Raw genomic sequence first — 21,061 nt, forward strand, 5'->3', positions numbered from 1 at the left:
TAATGGCTTATAGCATCAGAACATAGATGCAGATTGTAACAAAGCACTGCGGCAGGGTAAGAGTTCAGTGTTCAGGTTTACTGTGTCCTGGTGCCTTACTGGTCAAGAGCAGGTTATCACAATGTGAGGAAAAAAGAGGACCATGAGACCTGACTTGGCAATTTAAGATATGTCAAAGAAAAAACCTTTCTACACTACTATCAGCTTAGGTCCCAATACATTATCTTAATAAAATATGGAAATATGGAGAAAGTCATAAAGTGTTTCACAATTAAGCCCAGGAAGTGTGATTTGTTGGACACGCCAAACACAAAGTAAATGAACCCAGCGTGACATTTATAAATGCTTGGCACGTCCATACAAACCCCACTTGAAGGTAGTCATCTCAACCTTAGATTGATTTTTGGACCAAAATTAAGAGCCTGACACAAGATTAAAACTCGTAGCAAGCTAGCTTGGTAGAAACTCTAACCAAACCCTTTCCCTGAGTTTTAAATTCCCATGGGGCAATCCTAGTTGCCTTTCATGCTCAACACATAACTATCATGATTTATGGCACTGTGTTAAATATGTAACCCACTTTGTTGTGCAAAACGGGAGCAATCACTGAAATACATTTTGGCAGGTCCAGTCAAGGCAATACGAACTAGAAATACGGCACTGAAAAAGCCCTAGTCTAATGCCAGATACATTTTCGTCCAACACATAGCGACACAACTTAGAAATATAAGTGCCTTACATAAAGATCACAGGAGTGCACTTCCTGTGGATCTCCATTTCTTTCTTAATACAGTCACTGTGCAACGCAACCCCACAGGTCCCACACGCAACACTTGCTTTGATGACAGAGATGTTATTTCCAGTTCATAAGAGGTTTTGGTCTGTTCCCAGCGATTTCATTTCATTTGCCAATCATAAATGAAGTCACATACCAAATGGCCTCTATCCTAAGCACAGGACAAGTCTTAAGGCTATCCACAATGAGTCTTCACATACCTCTGGCATTTTACTTCTGTGCACAGTTTTATTCTTATTTAAGATTTGACTTTGCAAGCCAAGTATCAATTAAAACAGGACTCTCAAAGCGCCATTGTTGAATACTCAAAAAATTTAAATACATACTGCATGATAGCGTATGCTCACCTCTCGTTGATGTAATGCCTTTGAATACCACCTTGCTAAGCATATTCTAACACAACTGCCAAGTCTTTTTAAGACAAAATGCAGGATTAGACACAAACCCCTTCATCACTAAGGGTTTTTCAGCAACAAAAAGCACCAAATGCAAGGGAGTGGTGAATTCCAGATAGTAGGATACTAATGATTTATGCATATTTTCAGAATTATCAAATTAGACAGGAATGTTACTTTCCACTAATTCTGAGGCTTTTTAAAAACATAAATTGCATATTGTGGCGTATAAACCTTAGTGAATCAGGGGACACAGTTTTACTTAAGAACATTAAATAAACATGAAGAAATAATTTATACAGCAAAAGCAAAATTCAAGTAACCCAGAAATATTGGCTGCAAAGTAAAATAATTAGAACAAAGTCTTTGCTTCATCTACAGTACACAAAAAGGGGGGACAATGTCACAGACAGCTGATAAAGTGTAATGTCCTTTGGGCAAGGCGGCTTCCATTACAACTCCCCTTTACAGTCGGTTATCTAAACCCCCAAACATACACAATGTTTAAGTGGCAGTCCCTTTCTTTATATTTTCAAAGGAGAATAGCCTCAGTTCTGAAGCAACAGCACAGCAGGCTATAGTACAAGATATCAAATGAAACAAATGATCAGGCCATGTGCAGAACTCTTAATTATCCTTTAAGACTGATCTAAATGGTGGATCCACAGTCAAGTTGTACTTAATACATAGTTAGGTTCCTCAGATATATGTTGAAAAACATTTCACACTCACACTCACACGAAATTTTCTACAACCACCTCTCTCGCTTGTCCTCTGGCCGCAGCTATTGTCACCCTGACCTCTCTGTAAGCATACGCTTCTTTGAGGCAGTAACTACTCTGAAATGGAAGCCTCCTTTCAAAGAAAGCCCAAATGGCTGACTCCAAAGTCCTGCGGCATCCCACAGACGTGCGAGCACTAAAATACTGGCAGCGCAAAGACTACACAAAAACAGGCTTTATATGGTACTTCCTTATACTTGTTCATTGGTGCAATGTCCGGATGGCCATTGCTTAACCTCATCCGGATCTTCACAGTCCTTCATTCTGGCCCGCTTGTGTTAAGAATACGTCATGAATGAACAATTCCAGCCCCCCAGGGCCACACTATCGCCACTTCTTTCCTCCTATCTCATTACTGTTCAAATAAATCCACTGCTTGGGTAAGGAGGGGAGTCCTCTAGCGTCCTAAGTGTAAATCTATTTGTAGTTGAAACATCACTCTTGACCATACAGAATCACAGACTATGCTGTCTGAAATAGCCCAACCAAGCTCTCAGTGTTGAGATAAATGTAAACCGTCCCTAATTTCAAAGGGAAAAAAAGAAAACTCCTCACTACAGGGCAACAGTCAACATGTCGATTCATAAATCAAGTATCTATCTTTTTCCTTTTTGCTAAAGAAATAGCTGGATGAAACAGCAAACATTTACAAGTCTTGTGGGGGAAGCGTTTTTTTTTTGCAAAGCTATTTTTGCATTCACTCCTTTTTTGGAGGGCAACCTAGGTTCTGCCTCGGAAATGAATAGATCTGCTTCCTGGAGTAAGGGTGCACAGTGGTTGCTTCAGGGGATGTATGTTTGTCAGCTGAAGGCGGTGTTGTGCAGCTATGGGCTGCATGAGGCTCAGACATGGCTAAGTGCTGCTTGCGCCTCCCTCCCCCCTCAGCCCTCAGTAGACATCAGTAGTCCATCCCCTCGTCACTCTCATACCAGTCTGATGGGGCATCAGTTCCAAAGTAGCGGTCCCCGAAATTTCCTGGAAAACACAGAGTTATGGGTAGTAATGGTAGTAACCATTGTGGGTGCAATGAGTAATTGCTCTGGGAATCATTCCAGGAATTATCCACCTGTACAAACACATAAAGTATGTAAGTGGCTCTGAATAAGGGCACCTACTATGCAAAAAAGCAGTGACAACCATGCTGTATTTTTCTGCTTACTGCTGGTAGTAACGTATGTGGGAGAGTATGTAGCAAGCAGGATAGGAACACATCAGGAAACAGGCTAAGCACCACTGTATGGGGTGGGGAGCTGTACCTACCGATGCCAGGGATGATGTGGAACTCGTCGTTGACCTTCTTGTCCACGGCCGTGGTGATGATGCGCACCTTCGGGAAGGCGTAGGCCACGGAGTGCACGCCCATCTCCGCCATGAGCAGAGACAGCAGGAAGATCTTGTCCTCCTGCACATCGTGGTCCTGCAGAGTCACAGCACACAAGAGAAGTTTAACAAGGCGGGGAGGGTGGGGGAGGGTTGTTTATAAGGTAGTTTCAGGTTTGAATCCCATGCTAAACAATGAATAAAACAGGGAAACGCTGCAGGGTGGTCTAGGCAAGGGCATGTTAAATATAAAATGAATACATAACAACAAGCAGCAGGTGACAGGGGTCGCCTCTGAGCACGGGCCTGGCCTTCTTGTTTAGCCCTCCTTTAAAAAGCCTACTTCAGACATAACAGAGCAAACAAAAGACCAGCTAAACAGCAACAAAACCTGCTGCAGGGATAAGCAAGCACCACGTGTCACGGTGGTTATTCAGCAATGCAACACAGCTCGGAATCGAGCCGGTTTGGCACACAGGCTCCCGTCACGATTACTGACCTTGGCGACGGTGTGAAAACATTTACACTGCAGACTGAAACTGACCAGAGAAATCAGTATTAACAGGGTTTACCACACAAGGGCTTAACACCATGCAAAGCCATTCTGACTCTGGACATCCTTGACTTCTGGTGAAGCCAAAAAGTTGCTTTCTTTTAAATCCAAAGGTTACGCCACAGTATCTGAAACACCGCTGCACTAAAGAGCACTCACAACGCCTGCAGGTAGCACTAAGTCATTTCCTTTAGTGTCCGGAATGAAAAGTTTGAATTCAGCACCAAAGGCCTGAAGGTAATCTCTGACAGCACAGGCTGGAGTAGCAATCTGCAAACTCTACCACATCTGGCGTGTTATCCCTTACAGAGACACTAACTGGTAGACTCGCCCTCCAACATGGTCAATCAATGACACAGTACAGCAGCACAGTTTACAACACAGCGGAGCACAGCACAGAGCAGTGAAGTACAGCAGTTATGGCAGAGCACAGAACAGTGCACTTACCAGCAGGACTCTTACTGCCATTAGGGCTGCAGCACCTGTGGAAACCGTGCTGTCCATCAGGATCACATAGTCCTCGCTGATGTCTTTGGGCAAACGCAGGTAATGGAGCTGGAAAATTGCAATTGTAATCAAAGAAAAGTGAACATCTCCTCAACCTGAGCGCAGGCAGGCTTGACAGAATCTACTGAGAGAAAAGAGAGCAAGGCTGTGCAATGCAAATGCACTGAACAGAATGTTCTGCCCTAGCCAGTTGCTTGGCAACTCATCTTAACAATTGATTTCCTTCCTAATGGTCAAACAAGAACTTTCTAATTTAAGTTGGTTATCTAACTTTCTTAGAATTAATGGGCATGTTTTCCATTTGTACATTTTGCTCTATCCAGTCGCAGCTAGGCTAACTTAACTGATTTCCTGTTATCGATTTTCAAAAGAAAGAGCTTTCCCATTTCAAAGAACGTTATTTCATGTTTACCTTGCTTTACACATTCACAGTATCATAACCACATACATTCATCTATGACAACGCAAACTAATGAAAGGATGTTTTTTATAAAAGCGGAAATAGGAAACTCCTGCATTACAGGCCTTGGTTTGAGGCCTACACAGAGCATCTTCTGTTATTCCACTTTGGAAAAGTAGAACTCGGTAAATCCAGCTGACTAAGACCAAGCAATTAATTCCCAGACATCCCATACATGCCCTGGGGTGACTTGAGGCCACACGTTGGTATATGGCTCGGTGCGTAAGAGGCACTGAGTTACGGTACGGGCGCTGTCTGTAAATCACGCAACCTGCTCCCCCAAGGATAAGGCCACAAGGACAGGCTTAAACGCGGCTGCAGCTAAGGTCCCGGGACAGATGCGCACTCCATCATTCACTGCAGCGGGGAGGGAGATCGTACACACCAGCACCCTGGAGTTTTTCTGTGCAGAGGTCATTCCATGGACAGGCTTTCATTTAAACAACAGCGCTAATCTAAATTACCCAGATGAGCCCTGTAGCGCACACTAAGTGGAGTCAAAGCGGAGAAGAGGAAAGCAATGAGCTCTTCTCCTCTGAAGGAGGGGGTGTTTTCTGAGAATGGGAATGTTACGTAGGGGAACAGATCTGGTCTCCTGAGAGTCAGCGTGTATGATGGTCTTAGTAACAAGCAAATACCCTTGCAACTAGCCAACTACCTGTATACACCAAACCCGTGCACTTCTATCTCAGACCAAAGTAAAACATTTCGGTTGAGGATTCAGGGACAGTGTTCACCTCTTTTTCGTGACTATTTTCAAGAGTGTCAGATGAAAAAAACACAACTGGGACAGATTAGGGTAATTAAACAGTTACAAGCAGAATTTCCAAAGACGACAAAAATGACATTTTTTAGAAAACTAAGTTTATATAAGTATATATGTCACTCTGGCTATGATAAAAAGCTGTATTGAAACGTAAAAACAATGCAGGCCTTGACAGCTCTGGGAAGAGAGAGTGGAACTCAGCACGGTTTGTGGTACCTCTGGCTCCCCGGTGTCATGGTTGGTCTGGATGAGTATCTTTCCCAGACGGATGTCCTTACACACAGCCATGAGGGCCTGCTCCATGGTTTCCCCAGCTCGCAGTATCGACACACCCGTTATCTGCTCATGCGAGAGTGCGCAGACACACGCGCACACACACGCACGCGCACACACACGCGCACACGCACACACACGCACACACGCACGCACACGCACATGCGCACGCGCACGCGCACGCACACACACACACACACGCACGCGCACACACAGTGAATATAAACCCATTTCCTCTCTTCCCTTGCACTGCACTATTCCTGCATCAATTCTTCAGACAAAGAATATTAGAAAGTAAACATGCAAAATGTTTTCATTTGGAATGAATCATGTGTAATCTTGCAACATTTGAAAACCATTCAAATTCTATTGGTAACATCATCAGGTCTTTGGACCACAGGTAAAGTAGAAAATATTGTCAAGAGACCAATCCATCATATAACACAGGAGGTATGCCCACTCCTTCTCTGTCCTAAGAGCTGTGATGTCACTATGCCCACTGCTGCACAACCCTGTCCCATGTGGACATGTCTCTCCCTGCACACTGAGAGGAGGGGCCCTGGGGGACGTGAGGTGACATTCTGCGGCAACAGGGCGATTACATGGCTGCCCTCAAAGCACCACGGGACTGCGGACAGGAGGGGACGTACCCTTTTGCCACCGAGCCTCTTCCCTTCATAAACGGTTCCTTGAGGAGTCTCCACAGACACAGACTGGAGAAGACAGGAGGAGACGCAGAGAAATAAAACATCTCTTAAGACTGCGTGTGTAGGTGAGTACGTGTAAATTATGTGAAACAAAGCGCTCGAACAGCAGCACGTTTATGTGTGGCCTGCTGTCACGCAGACCAGCGCGGCCTCGGGCTCGAATCCGCTCAGCGCTCACCTTTAGAGGAAGGAAGGAGAGGGCATGCTCAATGAGGAGTCTCATTAACCTCTTAGAGTAGAAAATAAATTCATCCCGATTAGTGTCCTTATTCCTGCGGAGAGAGAGAGAGCAGATTTATGGCACAGAGCCAGGCGGTTTGACAGCAGGCATTTGGAGGGAGATGGTGATGAGGTGGAGAGGGACACCGGCCATTAGAGTCTCCCACGCCCAAACCACTCTCTGCATTCTCCTACAGCCTGTGAAAGGATGTGTTAACGTCCCAGCAGGTAAGTGTAATGGTGTGTCATGCGTCTGTCTGATCTGAGAACATTCTAAAAGCATCTGAAACGCTGTTCTGAAAGTGCGGGGTGGTCGTACCTGATGATGGTGTGCATGCCCCGCACCTGTGGGGTGCTCTCCATCACGCTGAGGGTCTCGGGAAGCGGCTGGCCCTGGTGGGCAGAGGCCAGGGCCGATCTGCACGGCAAAGACAGGGAATCAACACAGCACCCCCTGGTGGAGGACCACATCATGGCTACAGCACATCCACATAACAATGCAAACATGTTAAGCCAGGAAAAAAGAAAAATATGGGAATATTTTACTTTTTCCTTTTTGCTCGGTTTTATTTACTGCTGCAGTGACCAGCAAGGGCAAGCAAAGTGGGGGCATTAGTGCAAACATGCTGGCAACAACGATGAAGCTGTAGGGGTGTGTTCAGAGGCCTGACTGACTGAGGGAAACCACACGGTCTGTGGGCCCACTGTATTTTATTACAGTCCCTGATCTTTTGTATGATTGGGATGATGCTGTGACTATAAAGCTGCTTGCATAATGATAAGTTATTTCTGCAACCAGCCTGAATTAATATAGATAAAATTGGCACTTTTTTATTAATTCATCATAAACACATTATTAAGGATATTATTCCTCATATGAGTTTTAAATGTAAATGTAACTCATGTCATTTTATTTTTTACTCATTCTTGAATTGTGTCATCCTTCCTGGAGTTCATTTCCATTCATTTTTAAGCATGTTTGATACATACGGTTTGTAAGAAACTGGCAGAATTTCAAATCAAAATTTAGCCAGCTGATGAAATGCACAATAGACACTGTGCAAAGCATGAACTTCATTCTTGTTGCCAACAGGAACATGTTTCAGCCTACAGTTGTCTCTTGCCTTTACTCTAGCAGTCTGGCAACAAAGGCCAGTGCTTAAGGAAACGAGAAACAAAAGACGAAATGTAAAAAAAATCCCAAGCAACTGACTGCCAAAAAATTGAACAGATAAATAAATGCACTGGGAAGGAAAAAAAAACAGCAGCAACAAAAAAAAAATGTTAGTTTTTTTTGTGAGGAAATGTTAGTGGCGAATAAAAAAAATGGGGAAAAAAAATGAGAGGTAGAAAAAAATTAACTAAAAAGAAGATGCAGGAATTTGTCCTCACATATCCCAGCGGAGTTTCCTCTGGAGAAGGTGACAAATATTCATTGCGAGAGAAGTGATGACAAAGACAGAGAAAAGAAGAGGGAAAGAAGAGAGATCGCCATTAGAGGCCAGCACGGAGAGGGCTCTGTGCCCCGCTGCTGCAGAGCCCAGTGTCGACGGGGGGGGGAGTGTGCACCGCGTGCTGACAGGACCCCTCAGGGGTCACGGGGTCCTGCTTTAGCTGGGTTTGGGACTCTTTAAGGGAGTGGAGTTATTTTGATGGTGCTGAGCTCTGGCTGCACCCAACTCTCTGCTGACCTTAAGAGCTACAGCTCCACAGCCAGTGTACAGAGACCAGGTGTAAAGTGTGGCTTACAACCTACTCAGATGAACACCTGATTTTAAGGCAAACTAAACTCAGCAATTTCTCTGCAGATTCTGGAACAATATAGGCTAGCATTTCGCCAAGTACAACAATTTTACTTGGCGGTATAAGTCATTGGAACAGATGCAGCTTTACTTTTGGAGGGTGGATGTTACCAGGGATAGGACCAAGCGTGGAAAGTTTTTTTTTTTTTACTGAAGTCAGCTTCTTAAAGCAGACAGAATAGGAATGAGGAGGAGAATGCTTCAGAGCTTATTAAATACCATCAAAATAACAACCACCTGGTGTTAGCCATAGCGGTCAAAACTGACTCGGCTAAAGGACAGACAGAAGGACAAGCACAGCAGCCTAATGAGTTACACCAAGAGCTTTTTACTGTAGGATTAACCAAACAGAGAACATCCCCTCACTGGGCTGATGCCTAGCGACCAAATTAATACATCTCTCTGTGGAGAACTTTGCAAAGAACAGCTTGTTATTATTACAGTTCTATTATCATTATCAAAGAGGGGAGATTATTTCTTGCATAACATTTCACGTTAAACCTAGACCTACAATGTTAACAATTATTCCAAATTAAACACCATGAAATCCACCACCACAAACCCAGGATGGACAGCAGAGGCTTCTTCCAAACCTCCTGCTCTGAGCATGAGACCCCTGCATGTGGCAATGTTTGGAGAGGCACAAACTAGCTTGCACTGTTTGCTTGTCCTTCTGTCCTACCTTTAAGCCTGTGTGGCTTTTTTCCAAGGAGAGAACATCACAAAAAATAAAGGTGGTGACAGTCATACCTCACTGTGATTTCACGCTGAGATGGTTAGAGTGCATTCGGTCAGGGTTTAGCAAGTATTTCATTACAAACACACACAGGGAGGAGAGAAATAAAAACAGACAACTCATGAAATGTGACGTCCAACAGCCAGGCCATTCCAACACTCAAAATAAAGAAAATAAAAAATATATATAAACATCAGCTGTGGCAGCTCAACTACACCCAATACAGTCAATAATGAACAAGCCGTTGTGAAGCTTCCTGCCGCCTTAGCATTTTGCCATGAACCATGTTTTTTTCGTCACTTATGATCATATGCCCTCACCTTCAACTCCCCATAATGCTGCTCACAGCTGCACATTTTCAAATGAGCAGCACAGCATACATGTCCTCCATAAAAGTGGCCTATACACATGCATCCATGTATGCAGAATGAACTTATAATGTGGCGCAGTATGCATTTGCCAGAGTTGCTATAGAAGTGTATTACCATCATCAGAAAGACATTTTCTGAGCAATACAAACATCCAAATGAGCAAAGAGCATTCTCTTCCACCTCCCCTCTGAGCCATTAAGTAGCTACTTTGCTGAGAGATCCCACGTTATATTCTCTGGTGAATGTCGTTTTAGGTGCCAATGACAGACTAGAGATTGGTTTAGACAGTCCGCAGATCTAAAAAGTGGATAAAATGTTTCAGCATATAAATCTTTTATGATCAATGACGTACCTGAAACCCTCATGGCAAAATGTGGCATGCACTTTTGGGACAAGGCAGAATGTGCTAGCCGGTGCTTATGAGCAGACCAATTGTAATATTTTGTAATGTCTCTCTTTGTTGAAAACTGAATGCTTCATTACCCTTAAAAGAGGCCCAGGCTTCATCATTCACCACCAGTGATTTATGGCCTGAGCATGACTGCATATATTCAGTGATGATAATTCATTGCTTTACTCACACCATCAGGCAGGGAATGGGATTTCAATTCAAAGAGTCCCAATCCCCTTCAGACTGAGTGAGGACGGGGGGGTGTTTATGGGCACAGGGCTTTCAGACGTGACCGTGCATGACCAAGTGGACCACAGGGCCATTAAACCCGAGGTGGTTGGTCACTTGGAGCATGCGCTTCCCTGAAACGTTCAATCTTATCTCCTTTATGGAGAGGATTTTTTTTTATCACAGTTCACGTAAATGATGGACTACCACATAAGCACAGTGTCGCAGTCTGAAGATCATAAATGTATTGACTCATGGGTTGCGCAGCTAGACTTATGAATCATGATGCTGGGAAGGTGGCTGCCTTGCAGCTCAATGTGACAGGTTAAAAAACACACAGCCTGACTAACATTACCTGCACCTTACAGCACACGTGAACAATATACACAGTGACATTGGGGTCCTGGTTTATGCCTCCATTTAGAATAAAAGACTAGTGCTTGATGAGAAATTTCTGATGGCTCAGAAATTTCACACCCAAATATTACATGTCCATTGCTGTATATTGGCATAGCAGGACACGGTATGAAACTACACAGTGGTGGAGTTCCATCACTAGGGGGAGACAGAGCCTCTATGTCATGGCCAGTGATGTACTTCTGCTTTAGCCTGGCACAAGTGGAGGTCCCCAGGTGAACAGTGCCTGTCTGGGTGACCCATGAATGACCTTAGCAGCTGTGTGGCTACGAGTCTCTCCTCCCCTTCAAGTGTGAGGGAGGACTCCTGTTCCCATTCAAACTCACCCTTCCCTGAAGGAAGCCAATTACAGCCCTGCATGCGCAGCAAGGCAATGCCTGAGGAAAAGGGCTGCGCCGTCATAAAGAAGGCTGCTCGCGGGGCTTAATGGAGGAACACATGCTGCTGCCGTCAGAGCGCTGATGGCCGAGGTAACGAAGCGGCCTATTCCCTACGCGCCTCAGGTGCCGGCTTTTACAGACAGACAGACGGACGGACGGACAGACAGACAGACAGGCGCACACATTCTCACTCTCACTCTCTCAGACACACACTCTCTCTCACACACACACTCTCTCTCAGACACACACGTGCACACAGAGCCTGGCACTATGATGAATAACTGGAAGCTGTGGCTCACTGTAAAGTCTCTAACCAATGCGTGTAATGGCAGCCCCTGCTGTTGGGAGGAGGGGTAGAAGTAACTGGATGGGTCTCTTGACACTTGTAAAACATGTACGATTACGTGCATAGGTTGTTGCGTGTCATTAAGTACTTTAATGGCATTTGTAGCATTTACATGGTGGGACCTGTCATGGATCACTGACATTTCCTACAGGGGTAGACAATATATGGGCAACTTCCAAAAACAACCATGTATGTGAGAACATCCACATCCCCACCAGGCACTGAGAGAAGACATACCTTCTCCAGCTGGCTGTGGACATGCTGGACAATCAGATCCAGAGCCACAAAGTTCTCTCCACCTGAAATACACATGCATACACACACTGAAGCAACGCGATCCAGCACAGAGCACAGGCATAGTCCATTTATACCTTATATATTATATATTTATTCAGTTAAAAACATCTCTGACAGTAAACATGATTACACAAACAATGCAACTCTGAGGAAGCTCTAAAATGCTGCCTTTACACAGATTGCTGGTGTTTTATGTTGAAGGCAGAGATTTCTTGGCAAGGCAAGTCCCCAACCCAAAGTCAGTCTCCTTTGTAAGACAATAACAGCATGAGCACAAATCCTGAGGAGGGGTTACTGCTCACCTCTGGGGACCACGATGTCTGCCACCTGCACCGTGGGCTCGATGTACTGCTCGAATGCTGGCTTCACAAACTTGTTGTACTGCTTGATGACGCCCGTGATGTCGCGCCCCCGCTCCGTGATGTCCCTCTTCAAGCGCCGCACCAGACGGATGTCAGAGTCTGTGTCCACAAACACCTTCATGTCCAGCAGCTGGGAGGGGAGGGACAGAAGTGGTATATGGGTGTCAATCCACAGGACAAAGCCCTGACAATTCCCTTACATAGGGGGGACAGACTTAATTACCAAGTTTAAATGTTATCCATTTATGCAGCTGGAGGATTACTGTCAGGTCAAGCACCTTGTTGGAGGGTGCGAACCCGACAGTATCCATTTATACAGATAGACAGTTCCTGAAGCCATTGTGATTAAGCAGGCTGCTAAAGGGTCCAGTCCTCACATGTTATCCAAATACACCACTGGGTATTAACTGAAACCATTCAGGTCAAGTACCGTCCTAATTGATATAACAGCAGGGCTCCACCCTGGATTTGAACCTGTACACCCATTACACATCTGCCTCCCAAGCCACTATGCCACACTGCCCACCGAAATGCTCTATTTGAAACACTTCCCCGTTGCTCACTGGGTACAACGGCCTCGCAGCCAAAGAAACAACCTCAGCATAACAGGAGTCAGGATCAATGGCCGGAGCGCAAACCGCAAAGCGAGAGGCAACAACCCAAAAAAAAAAGAACTATTCATGCAGCTGACACTGAAGGAGTTTGGGGCGTAATTCACTGGCCCAAACGAGGCTGTCAGGGCAGACGATGGAGGGCAGTAAATCTGCTCCTGACCACGACATGGCCCCCAAACAGCAAAGCAGGCAGATCTGTCAGCAGCCGGGAACGCTGCGATGAAGAAGTGTGCCAAACACGGAGGCCAGCTCACCTCCACAAGCCCACAGAACAGGGGAGCCCACAAACAAGATAAAGCACTGGGGTATACCCATGCAGCTAGGCGGTCTTTTCATTCATCATTAAGTGCACAGTCTAGCTCCAGTGACTGATTATTCACAAATACCCTCAAACATAAATACCAAGGGGTTTGATCTGGTTAAGTCCAGTGCACTAAACTCCAGTGTTTTCATGAACGCATTTGTTTGTACTTGCATATTCTGAAGAAAGAGGCAGAAAAGTTGTGTATTCAGTTTTATTTACTGAAGCCCGCTGTAGAGTAGTCCAGCCTTGTAATGAATGTGTTTTACTTTGTGATTGTGTATTCTGCATGACTGTTTTTTGTGACAGCATATTACTTACTATATGCAAAGCAATTACACAAGGATTGCTCTATTGTCTATATACGTGTACACATTTATATCACGTGTTCAAATGTTTTCATGTGTAAAAGCTCCTAGAATGAGAGAAATAAATAAAATAAATGGTTAACTAGAAATTCAGGCAATACAGACAAAACTGAGATGTGGAAGAAAAATTTGATGAGACTGCACTCTAGTATGTGCATGCGCTGATTTGACTAAGCAATGAATCATCTTGCATCCTCTGCTGATTACACCATTTCTTTCAGCTGCTCATTTCTTCTCAATAAAAGTGGGGGGAAAAATGAGCACAATAGTCGGCTGGAAAATAAAACCACAATTTATATTGCTTGTGGGCTTTACATGGGACAGTCAAGCTCCTCAACAAAGGCCGTCTTGATTAATTACTCAGAGCATTGCTTTTCCAATACAGAAACAATCGTTCACCTTTTTAATTTGTATGGATTTCTTTACACGCACAGAACACAAAGAGATTGAGCAGCTCAGAAAACCACATCGATATACAAAAGCCATGTCCTTTCACATGGCTGGTAGAAGGCACAAGGTTAAGCTAAAACAAAACCCTTAGCTCATAGTGTTTTAACTGAAGGTGACTGGCACTTACTGCTGTTAATGGCTTGAAAGAGTGTCTGAAACATTGATCTGTGCAAAAGCATTTGGGGCAGCACTTCACAGTTGGGGACCAATATCACTGGACAGTTCATATGAGACGGGGAAAAACAGGAGCACCTACGAAATTGAAAATAAGTCCCCAGCTGTGCAAGTCATATTAAATTAGAAATAAAAACACACAATAACAACAATGTGTGATATGCATGGGTTGGTTTCATTTCTAATAGAAACCTTTCACATGAGTACAATTCCATGTACATTAGAAGGACTTTTACACCCCCCAAAACACAATCACAGCCGACCACAATCTAATCGCCACTTTCATTCACCACAGAGAGCCAAAAAAAAAACACATAAAAATTACTTCCGTCACTTAAAAAGAAAAAAAAAATACACAGGAAGCCCTGAACCGAGAATGAATAAAGAACTGAATACAAAAATAATAAATGCTCTTTTCCACCCTCCAGGTTGGGAATGGCTGTAGCACTCCATTAATCTGGCTCTAGCCTGTCTGCGGCGTGTGGCAGAATCATTAATCAGGAGCCTGTGAAGGAGCGCAGGCCCAGCCAGTGGGAGTGCTCGGAGCCACGCTACGCCACGTTACGCCGCTCCGCACCGCCCTCCCTCCTTCACACAGCCACCATCAGCGGCTACTGAGGCGGAGCTGGCTTCACACGCCCGCGCAGCCACTACGCCAACAGGGAGGGCCGAGTGCCATGCAGCAGTACCACACAAACGGCCCCTCCGTGTCCGTTCCTGCTGCTCTCCGGCCATGCGATAAGAAACAAGCAAAAATGGAGGCTAAAACGGCAAGCACCCTCAGCCTTTCTCCCTGAGCATTCAGTATCCTGATCCACCTCTGTCATTAACCACTTAAAATGTACCGGGACATATGTGATAACAGTCAATGGATGCACCCACCTGTATTCGAAACACTTGGCTGGGGGGGAAAAAAAAAAAAAACAGTGACGCTGACTTAGTCTGTACTGAAAGAGATGAAATATTATACAGTGCAGTCCGGATGGATGTATGTACCTTCAAAAGCTCCTTGTTGGCAAACGCCAGAATCCCTTCAAATATAACGACATTGGCCCCGTAGACGGTTTTCTGCAAAAGAGAAAACAAACCAAAAAAGAGTGGTTAGTTAACACTGCTGAATAACGAGCGTGAGGATGTGAAGAGGCTGAAAACTCCCAGTGCCAGACCTTAAAGGGGTAGCGCCAGCTCCTTCAGAGATTTGTTACATGTCCAGAGTGATAATGAGGGGGTGGGAGAGGGGATGGAGAGAGGGTGGGGTGTCAGTTCTCGCGTCACCCCCCCCCCCCCCCCATCCTGGGCACATCACATTTCCATTAGAGATAGAGAAGCATCAGGTTACAGGTCCTCCCACTGTAAGCCTCCACCAGCCTTCCCACTCATTTTCTCTTTTTATCAGAGCCATTTCATCGGTGCAATTACCTTGCAGCACAGCTATCTGATGCTGGGTGACACAACTTTGTTGCAAATCAATCTCAGGGCTGCACAGCCACAACCCGCTCATTACTGGCAGCTCGCATGGGTGTGACTGGGATGAGACAGGAGTGCAAATGGATTGGCCAAGATTCGGGAACAGGGGGCCAGGACAGGCGCACCACAGATATTCCATTTACATTACTAGCTATTCAGCTCTGTGCGCCTCGCATTGTTCTGTCTCCGTTATAGGTGAAGCTGCGCGTGTTCCGATTGGAACACGATTGGGGTGTGACCATTACCTCCAGAACTTCCACAAGGAGGACGGAAGGAATGCAGGAGCCATGACAGAGTATCTGTGTACCCAACTGGCTGTGACATGACGCCCATTACGTTAAGCCCTCAACCTTTAAGCAGTGGAGAACTGATGGTGTCATGATCCCATTAAGGGAGTCCGACAGGCACACAGAAGTTGTCAATGGCCAGTTCATCTCTGTATTGATCAGGGAGCGGAAGGTAGCGCGTGCAGTGGCAGTGGTGCTCATGGATTCATTACCTCCACCCATTAAATCAGTCTGATTTAAAACTGCTTCGCAGGAAGCCGCATCGAGGCAAGGGGAAGGTCACCTCTAAATATATTATACACAAGTAGAGCAATCACGCCAAGGTTCTGAAGAAATAAACCCACACAAATAAAACACTAAAGGCCAAGGCTTTGTCCCTATGGTCTGACAATATAATTACACTCCTTTTGCAAAACAAATCATAAAATCGTTCTGAATTACAAGCAACCCAACAGTTTCTCCTGAATGGTTTTGTTTCTTTCAGCCATGAAATTGCATTCTGTCTGGGGAAAATGAAAGCGCCCCCAAACCACTGTGCAGCACTTACGATGTTTGGCTGAATAACTATTGGCAGTTTCTTTTTGCCATTTCATAAAAGTTGGGTTTCTAAATTTGAAATTTTGTCCTCTTAGCACATCCTCTGTTAGGAGAGTTTACTGGATGCTGAAGCTGAGCAATGGAGGACAATGAAAAATGACTGAAGTGTTAATGTTACACTGATGTGAGAGCAAATTCTAAGGTTGTTTCTCAATAACAACAGGTTAAGTTATGCTCTAAAGGGATGTATGCTTATTTAACCAGTCAGGAGAATTCCAGAATATACTCTCTTTTAAAATATTGACCTGGTGCTACGTAAATCATATACACAAAATCCCTATTCACACTTGAGCACGTCACTCCACCTACTTCGAGACATCAAATTCATTTCAAATGCCCTAAAACACAAATGCAGCAGCTCCTTTACCAAAAATGCCCAAAGGGGAAAAAGGACCTTTTTACACCAGATTTTACAATATATGTATGTGTAACAGAATGAGTGTTCTACCTTATGTCCAGGAATCTATCCTGTTTGCCCTATGACCCATCAATTCAAGATAATTATTAGTTCTCGTTACTGCTCTCTGTCAATTTGAGACGCATAAATCCAACAATGTAATTATAATGTTGAATCAATCAAAATGTTGAAATGCTGGTGAAGAGAGGAATAAAGATGACTGTGAAGCAGCTAGCTAGCTAGGGTCCCTCTGTCGACGCTGGCAGCAGGTCCTTACCCACTCCTTCCGCCGGCTGTGGGTGGTGAAGTCATACACGGGCACTTTGATGCTCTTTCCCTTCTTCAGTTTCCTCAGCACCGTCACCAGCAGCTCGAAGTCGAAGGCGTCCGGGTGGTCAAAATTGTACTCGTTCCTGGCTGCCAGCTCCTGCTGTTCTTTGCTCAGAACCTTCGCGGGAACAGGTAGAATATACACATCTTATTGCTCCACCTAATGAAACGGCCGAGAAAGGATACAAACAGGAAAATGCCATCCCTATGAGACAGGTCTGAAAAAGGACAAAGCAGAACCACGTTTCCTGAACAGGAGTGAAATGTCACGCTGCTTATGCCTCTGCAGAGAATCCCTGTCGCCTCTCACCTTAACACCAGCGGGTATTTACCTTGTAGAAGGAGTCCATGGAGAGAAGCACTACCCAGGGGACATCCAGAGCCTCAATGATCTTATTGGCTACAGTGGTTTTTCCAGAGGCACTGCCACCACACAGTCCTGAGACATACAAAATTGCATTAAGGCTGTAATTATTCAAAAGTGTTAATCACTGCACTGTTAATGCAGCCCACACACCTCAAAACTGAATTAAGCCACTCGAGTCTTCAGCATATAAAAAGCTGCATTAATGCTCACATGATGCAAAACAATGTTCTGGTGTGGTGAAAAACCAGATGTTTCAGCCACAGTCACTTGCAGTGTGGAACTGGGGTATAATCACTTAATAAAAAAGAGAAGTCACAATATAAAACAAACAGTCAATCACAATAAAAATGAGTTGGTTGAAGGATATATTTCACACCTGCCACTAAATTGAAAAACTGAATACAGGGGGTCTGAGAATGGCATTTTAAAACAAATGCCCAGTGAATGTGGAGAAAATACAGGCCTACAGCGGGTATGGGAGCTGAAGGCCTCTTTTTCTTTTATTAAACAGCCTCCCCATCCATCTTCAGTGTTCCTCCCAGCAACATCTCTCCTTATCGCTGACCTTTGATACAGGTTGATTATTCCACTTGGATAGGTTTATTCCCATTTCCTTGAGCTGGAGGGAGTAGGGGAAGGGCTTTTATGGGAACAATCGACCAGAGCACATCCAAGTGTGAAATTGTAACCTGCCAGCCAGGCTCATTGTAAGTAACAGATCGCATACTAATGATAATGCCTTGGGTCTCCCGTTGCACCAGTGTCAATCAAACGTGGTGAAACAGAGCACCACCTATGAGATGAACTACATACAGTTAATTTCATTTGCATGCCTGTAGCCACAGGACTTGCTCCACTAGATAAAAATGACTCCAACTCCCCAAAGAAATACTGTAATTAACAAAAGAACAGCAGCATCACAAAATATTTTTTTTCAATATTCATTTTAAATGAACTCTTCTGTTCAAGCTGCTGAGAAACTATCTACAATGCCAAACAGACCTGGTTTCTAACTTTACCCAAACACACGGGTTTAGCCAGACATACAATGTCAACCACTTGGTAGGCCTTTTCCAACAGCATCAACACAGAAGACAACCATGATGAAGAGGCTCTTCCTACCAATGACAAAAGCCTCTTTGAAGGTGGTCCCAGTGACATTGTACCAAGGGGGGCGCCCTGCGGTGTAGATGGTCCTTTTGTTGGTCCTTAGCAATGGGGGTTCGGTTTTACTCTGGCTGGTGGTACGTTTCCGTGGGGACAGCGAAGGTGTGAGGGGACAGCGATGGCTCAAAAGACTGTCCAGAGAATCCTCCCCACTACCACTGAATGATAGAAACACAAATGGAAGCATTTACACAATGTCTCCCCATAGAATATTTAACAGTTTTTTCTACTCCCAAAAGTGCCACCGTATTACCATCAGAAATGCCTTTTTAAGCTCATTACTGCCCCATCGTGGTGACCTGAACGACTGAGATCCTTGATTGATGTCCTGTGGGCAGGGGGAGAGGCGGACCACACACTCGAGGCCCCATCTGTTTTAGCTGCCCACAGTGTTGCCTGTCCGTGTGCATGAGGGAGAGGAGTGAAAACTCTTTAACTCCTTCCAGGAAATCACACGGCCGTCCAGACTGGGGCAGAAATTCGCCTGAGTAAGGCTCTCATCACCTGGTCAAGAACACAGCACACACACACAACCGTTCCCCTCAGCAAAACCATCCTCAGCCGATCGACCTTACCGTTTGTCTCAACTAACTGACCGGTTTTCAGAGAATCCCGAAAACAACATGCTCGAACACATGACATATAGTGATGGTACTGTCGCGCCTGGTTATTCTGCCAGGAGTTTAATTTGATTAGCTAGCTTTCACTCAACTTCGACGCTGGAGACAAGGAAATATACGCAATATAACCTTTAGCTAATCACTAAACTCCTATGAAGAAAGTAGACTTGGCATCCCCTCTCTGATAACTTCAGAGTCTAAAACATCTGTAGCTAAGGTAACAATTTCTCATCAGTGCTGCTAGTTGTAGGTTCAGTATTGTAATCACATCCCTACGCTTCCAGAAAGAAATCATTAGCTGGCTAAGTAGCTTGCAAGCTACTTTTGGACCTAGCAGTATAGAATCCATCACATGGTTATTTTAGTACGAAATATTCTAAACATTAGCGATCTACCCGGGAAGTTGCATGCCTAACTGGTTAGCCCACACACTTGGAATCTTGCCCCGTATACATCTTGTACTACGTGGGGAGTGGGGGAAATTGCAATCCAACACGTGGGATTAAAAACCTATTTTGGATAGCCCGTCAGCGACACATCGTAAACTGTAACACTAAAACAACAAAGGCCTTGCTAAACAGGAGGCAAATTCATATGAAATAATTGGTCACTAACCCAGCAAACGTTAGCTTAGCAAATCAATACCGCGTTTTTGCAAGGTACTAGTCCAGCTAATTTGCCTGTTAGCTAGCTAGCTGGACTCGAACGACTTCATATTACACAAAGATTGTCAGTTCGCTATCCTTTTTTTCCCAGCCAAGCGAAACACACAATTACCAGTGCCCTATATATTCTAAGGTTTGCGAAGCAGCTAGCTAGCTAACGGTTTATTCACCCGCGATATTGTTTTGTAAACGTGGACTGGCTAGCATTGGTTAGCTAGCTGGTCGTTATCACACATCAGACTTTACTTGCATCTTACCGTTGCAATTAAATGAACGTTTTCTATATGGTTACCCAGCTAGGTGGCTAAAGTGGATAACTCATGGTCTATCTGCAAAGCCAGGTAACGGTACAGAACAGACAGCAATCTTACTTATTCAGTTAGCAAGCTAGCTGTACCGGTCTTGCTAGAGCTCGCTACTAATGTGCATTTCAGTAATACGTGTCAGCCATCAGCAACAGAAAGCCACTTTCAGCTGCTTCGAGAAATGGTAAGAGGTTGGTAGGTATCTCTCAAACATATCTTTACGGTCATCTTTAAACACACGCTGTATCTACCTGTCGGATCTAGATATCGAACGGTCATCTTCTTCGCCCTCCTCCTTTTGTTGCATCTGCACTTCAACTTGGCTCACATTCACTGCCATGTTTTCATCTCTTGTAGCGCGTAAACACGAGATGAGCCAGGAAGGACACACACGTCATCTTTCACCACAGTAGTGCACTATGGTTCTTGTGGTTTTGTAGCGTGGCTATGTTCGAAACCACTCTGCTTCAGTGTCAAGCATCTTATTTCTTTTATTGTTATTGCCTCGATGTTTTACACATATATCTGAGATAAGAAACTCACTGATATGACTGAGGTTCCAAGATAGCCCATTTAATCCTCGTAGTTTGTCACATCATACCTGTACTTACCACAGATAACAAGTAAGTGTTTTATCTGTCCACATTGCTCCATATTCATGGTAGGCTATGCAGTATTTAATGATATACAAATACTTCACGTGGTCAGACTGAATTATTTTAACAGATATGTAATAGCCTTATACAAGTTTGCAATCCAATTTTATTTAGCTTATGTATGTTAACAAACCAAAATAGTGATGTATTATAGACGGCTTGTCTAGCCCTGAAAATAAAGCCTGGTA

At 44.5% G+C, this 21,061-nt stretch overlaps 1 protein-coding gene across 2 annotated transcripts; it reads right to left on the reverse strand.

Moving 5' to 3' along the window:
• Window positions 1-53: 53 nt before the first annotated feature.
• On the reverse strand, window positions 54-20,582 carry si:ch211-243j20.2 (uridine-cytidine kinase-like 1). 2 transcript variants are annotated; one of them, XM_036549381.1, is made up of 15 exons: window positions 20,469-20,582; window positions 18,583-18,785; window positions 17,426-17,532; window positions 17,041-17,211; window positions 15,012-15,083; window positions 12,049-12,238; window positions 11,687-11,748; window positions 8,171-8,190; window positions 7,098-7,196; window positions 6,738-6,831; window positions 6,503-6,565; window positions 5,796-5,918; window positions 4,294-4,401; window positions 3,234-3,390; window positions 54-2,948 (listed from the first exon to the last, which is right to left on the reverse strand). In XM_036549381.1, exons 1-15 carry the CDS (start codon window positions 20,555-20,557, stop codon window positions 2,872-2,874), a joined length of 1,635 nt encoding a protein of 544 aa, XP_036405274.1. In that variant the 5' UTR covers window positions 20,558-20,582; the 3' UTR covers window positions 54-2,871. The 2 variants fall into 2 exon arrangements, with proteins under 2 accessions (XP_036405274.1, XP_036405275.1); XM_036549382.1 differs by lacking the exon at window positions 8,171-8,190 and adding an exon at window positions 9,331-9,347.
• Between the last annotated feature and the right edge of the window lie 479 nt (window positions 20,583-21,061).

Source organism: Megalops cyprinoides, chromosome 17 (genome assembly GCF_013368585.1).
Source record: "Megalops cyprinoides isolate fMegCyp1 chromosome 17, fMegCyp1.pri, whole genome shotgun sequence".
Lineage (NCBI taxonomy): Eukaryota > Metazoa > Chordata > Actinopteri > Elopiformes > Megalopidae > Megalops > Megalops cyprinoides.

Bases quoted from the DNA above. Each gene is read 5' to 3' on its own strand.
- si:ch211-243j20.2 (XM_036549381.1), bottom strand. From the start codon at position 20,557: ATGGCAGTGAATGTGAGCCAAGTTGAAGTGCAGATGCAACAAAAGGAG. The intron at 7,197-8,170 runs GTGAGGACAAAT...TTTGCCGTGCAG, and splicing joins AGGAAACTCCGCTGGGATAT to ATCGGCCCTGGCCTCTGCCC. The intron at 6,832-7,097 runs GTACGACCACCC...CTCTCTCCGCAG, and splicing joins GGCATGCACACCATCATCAG to GAATAAGGACACTAATCGGG.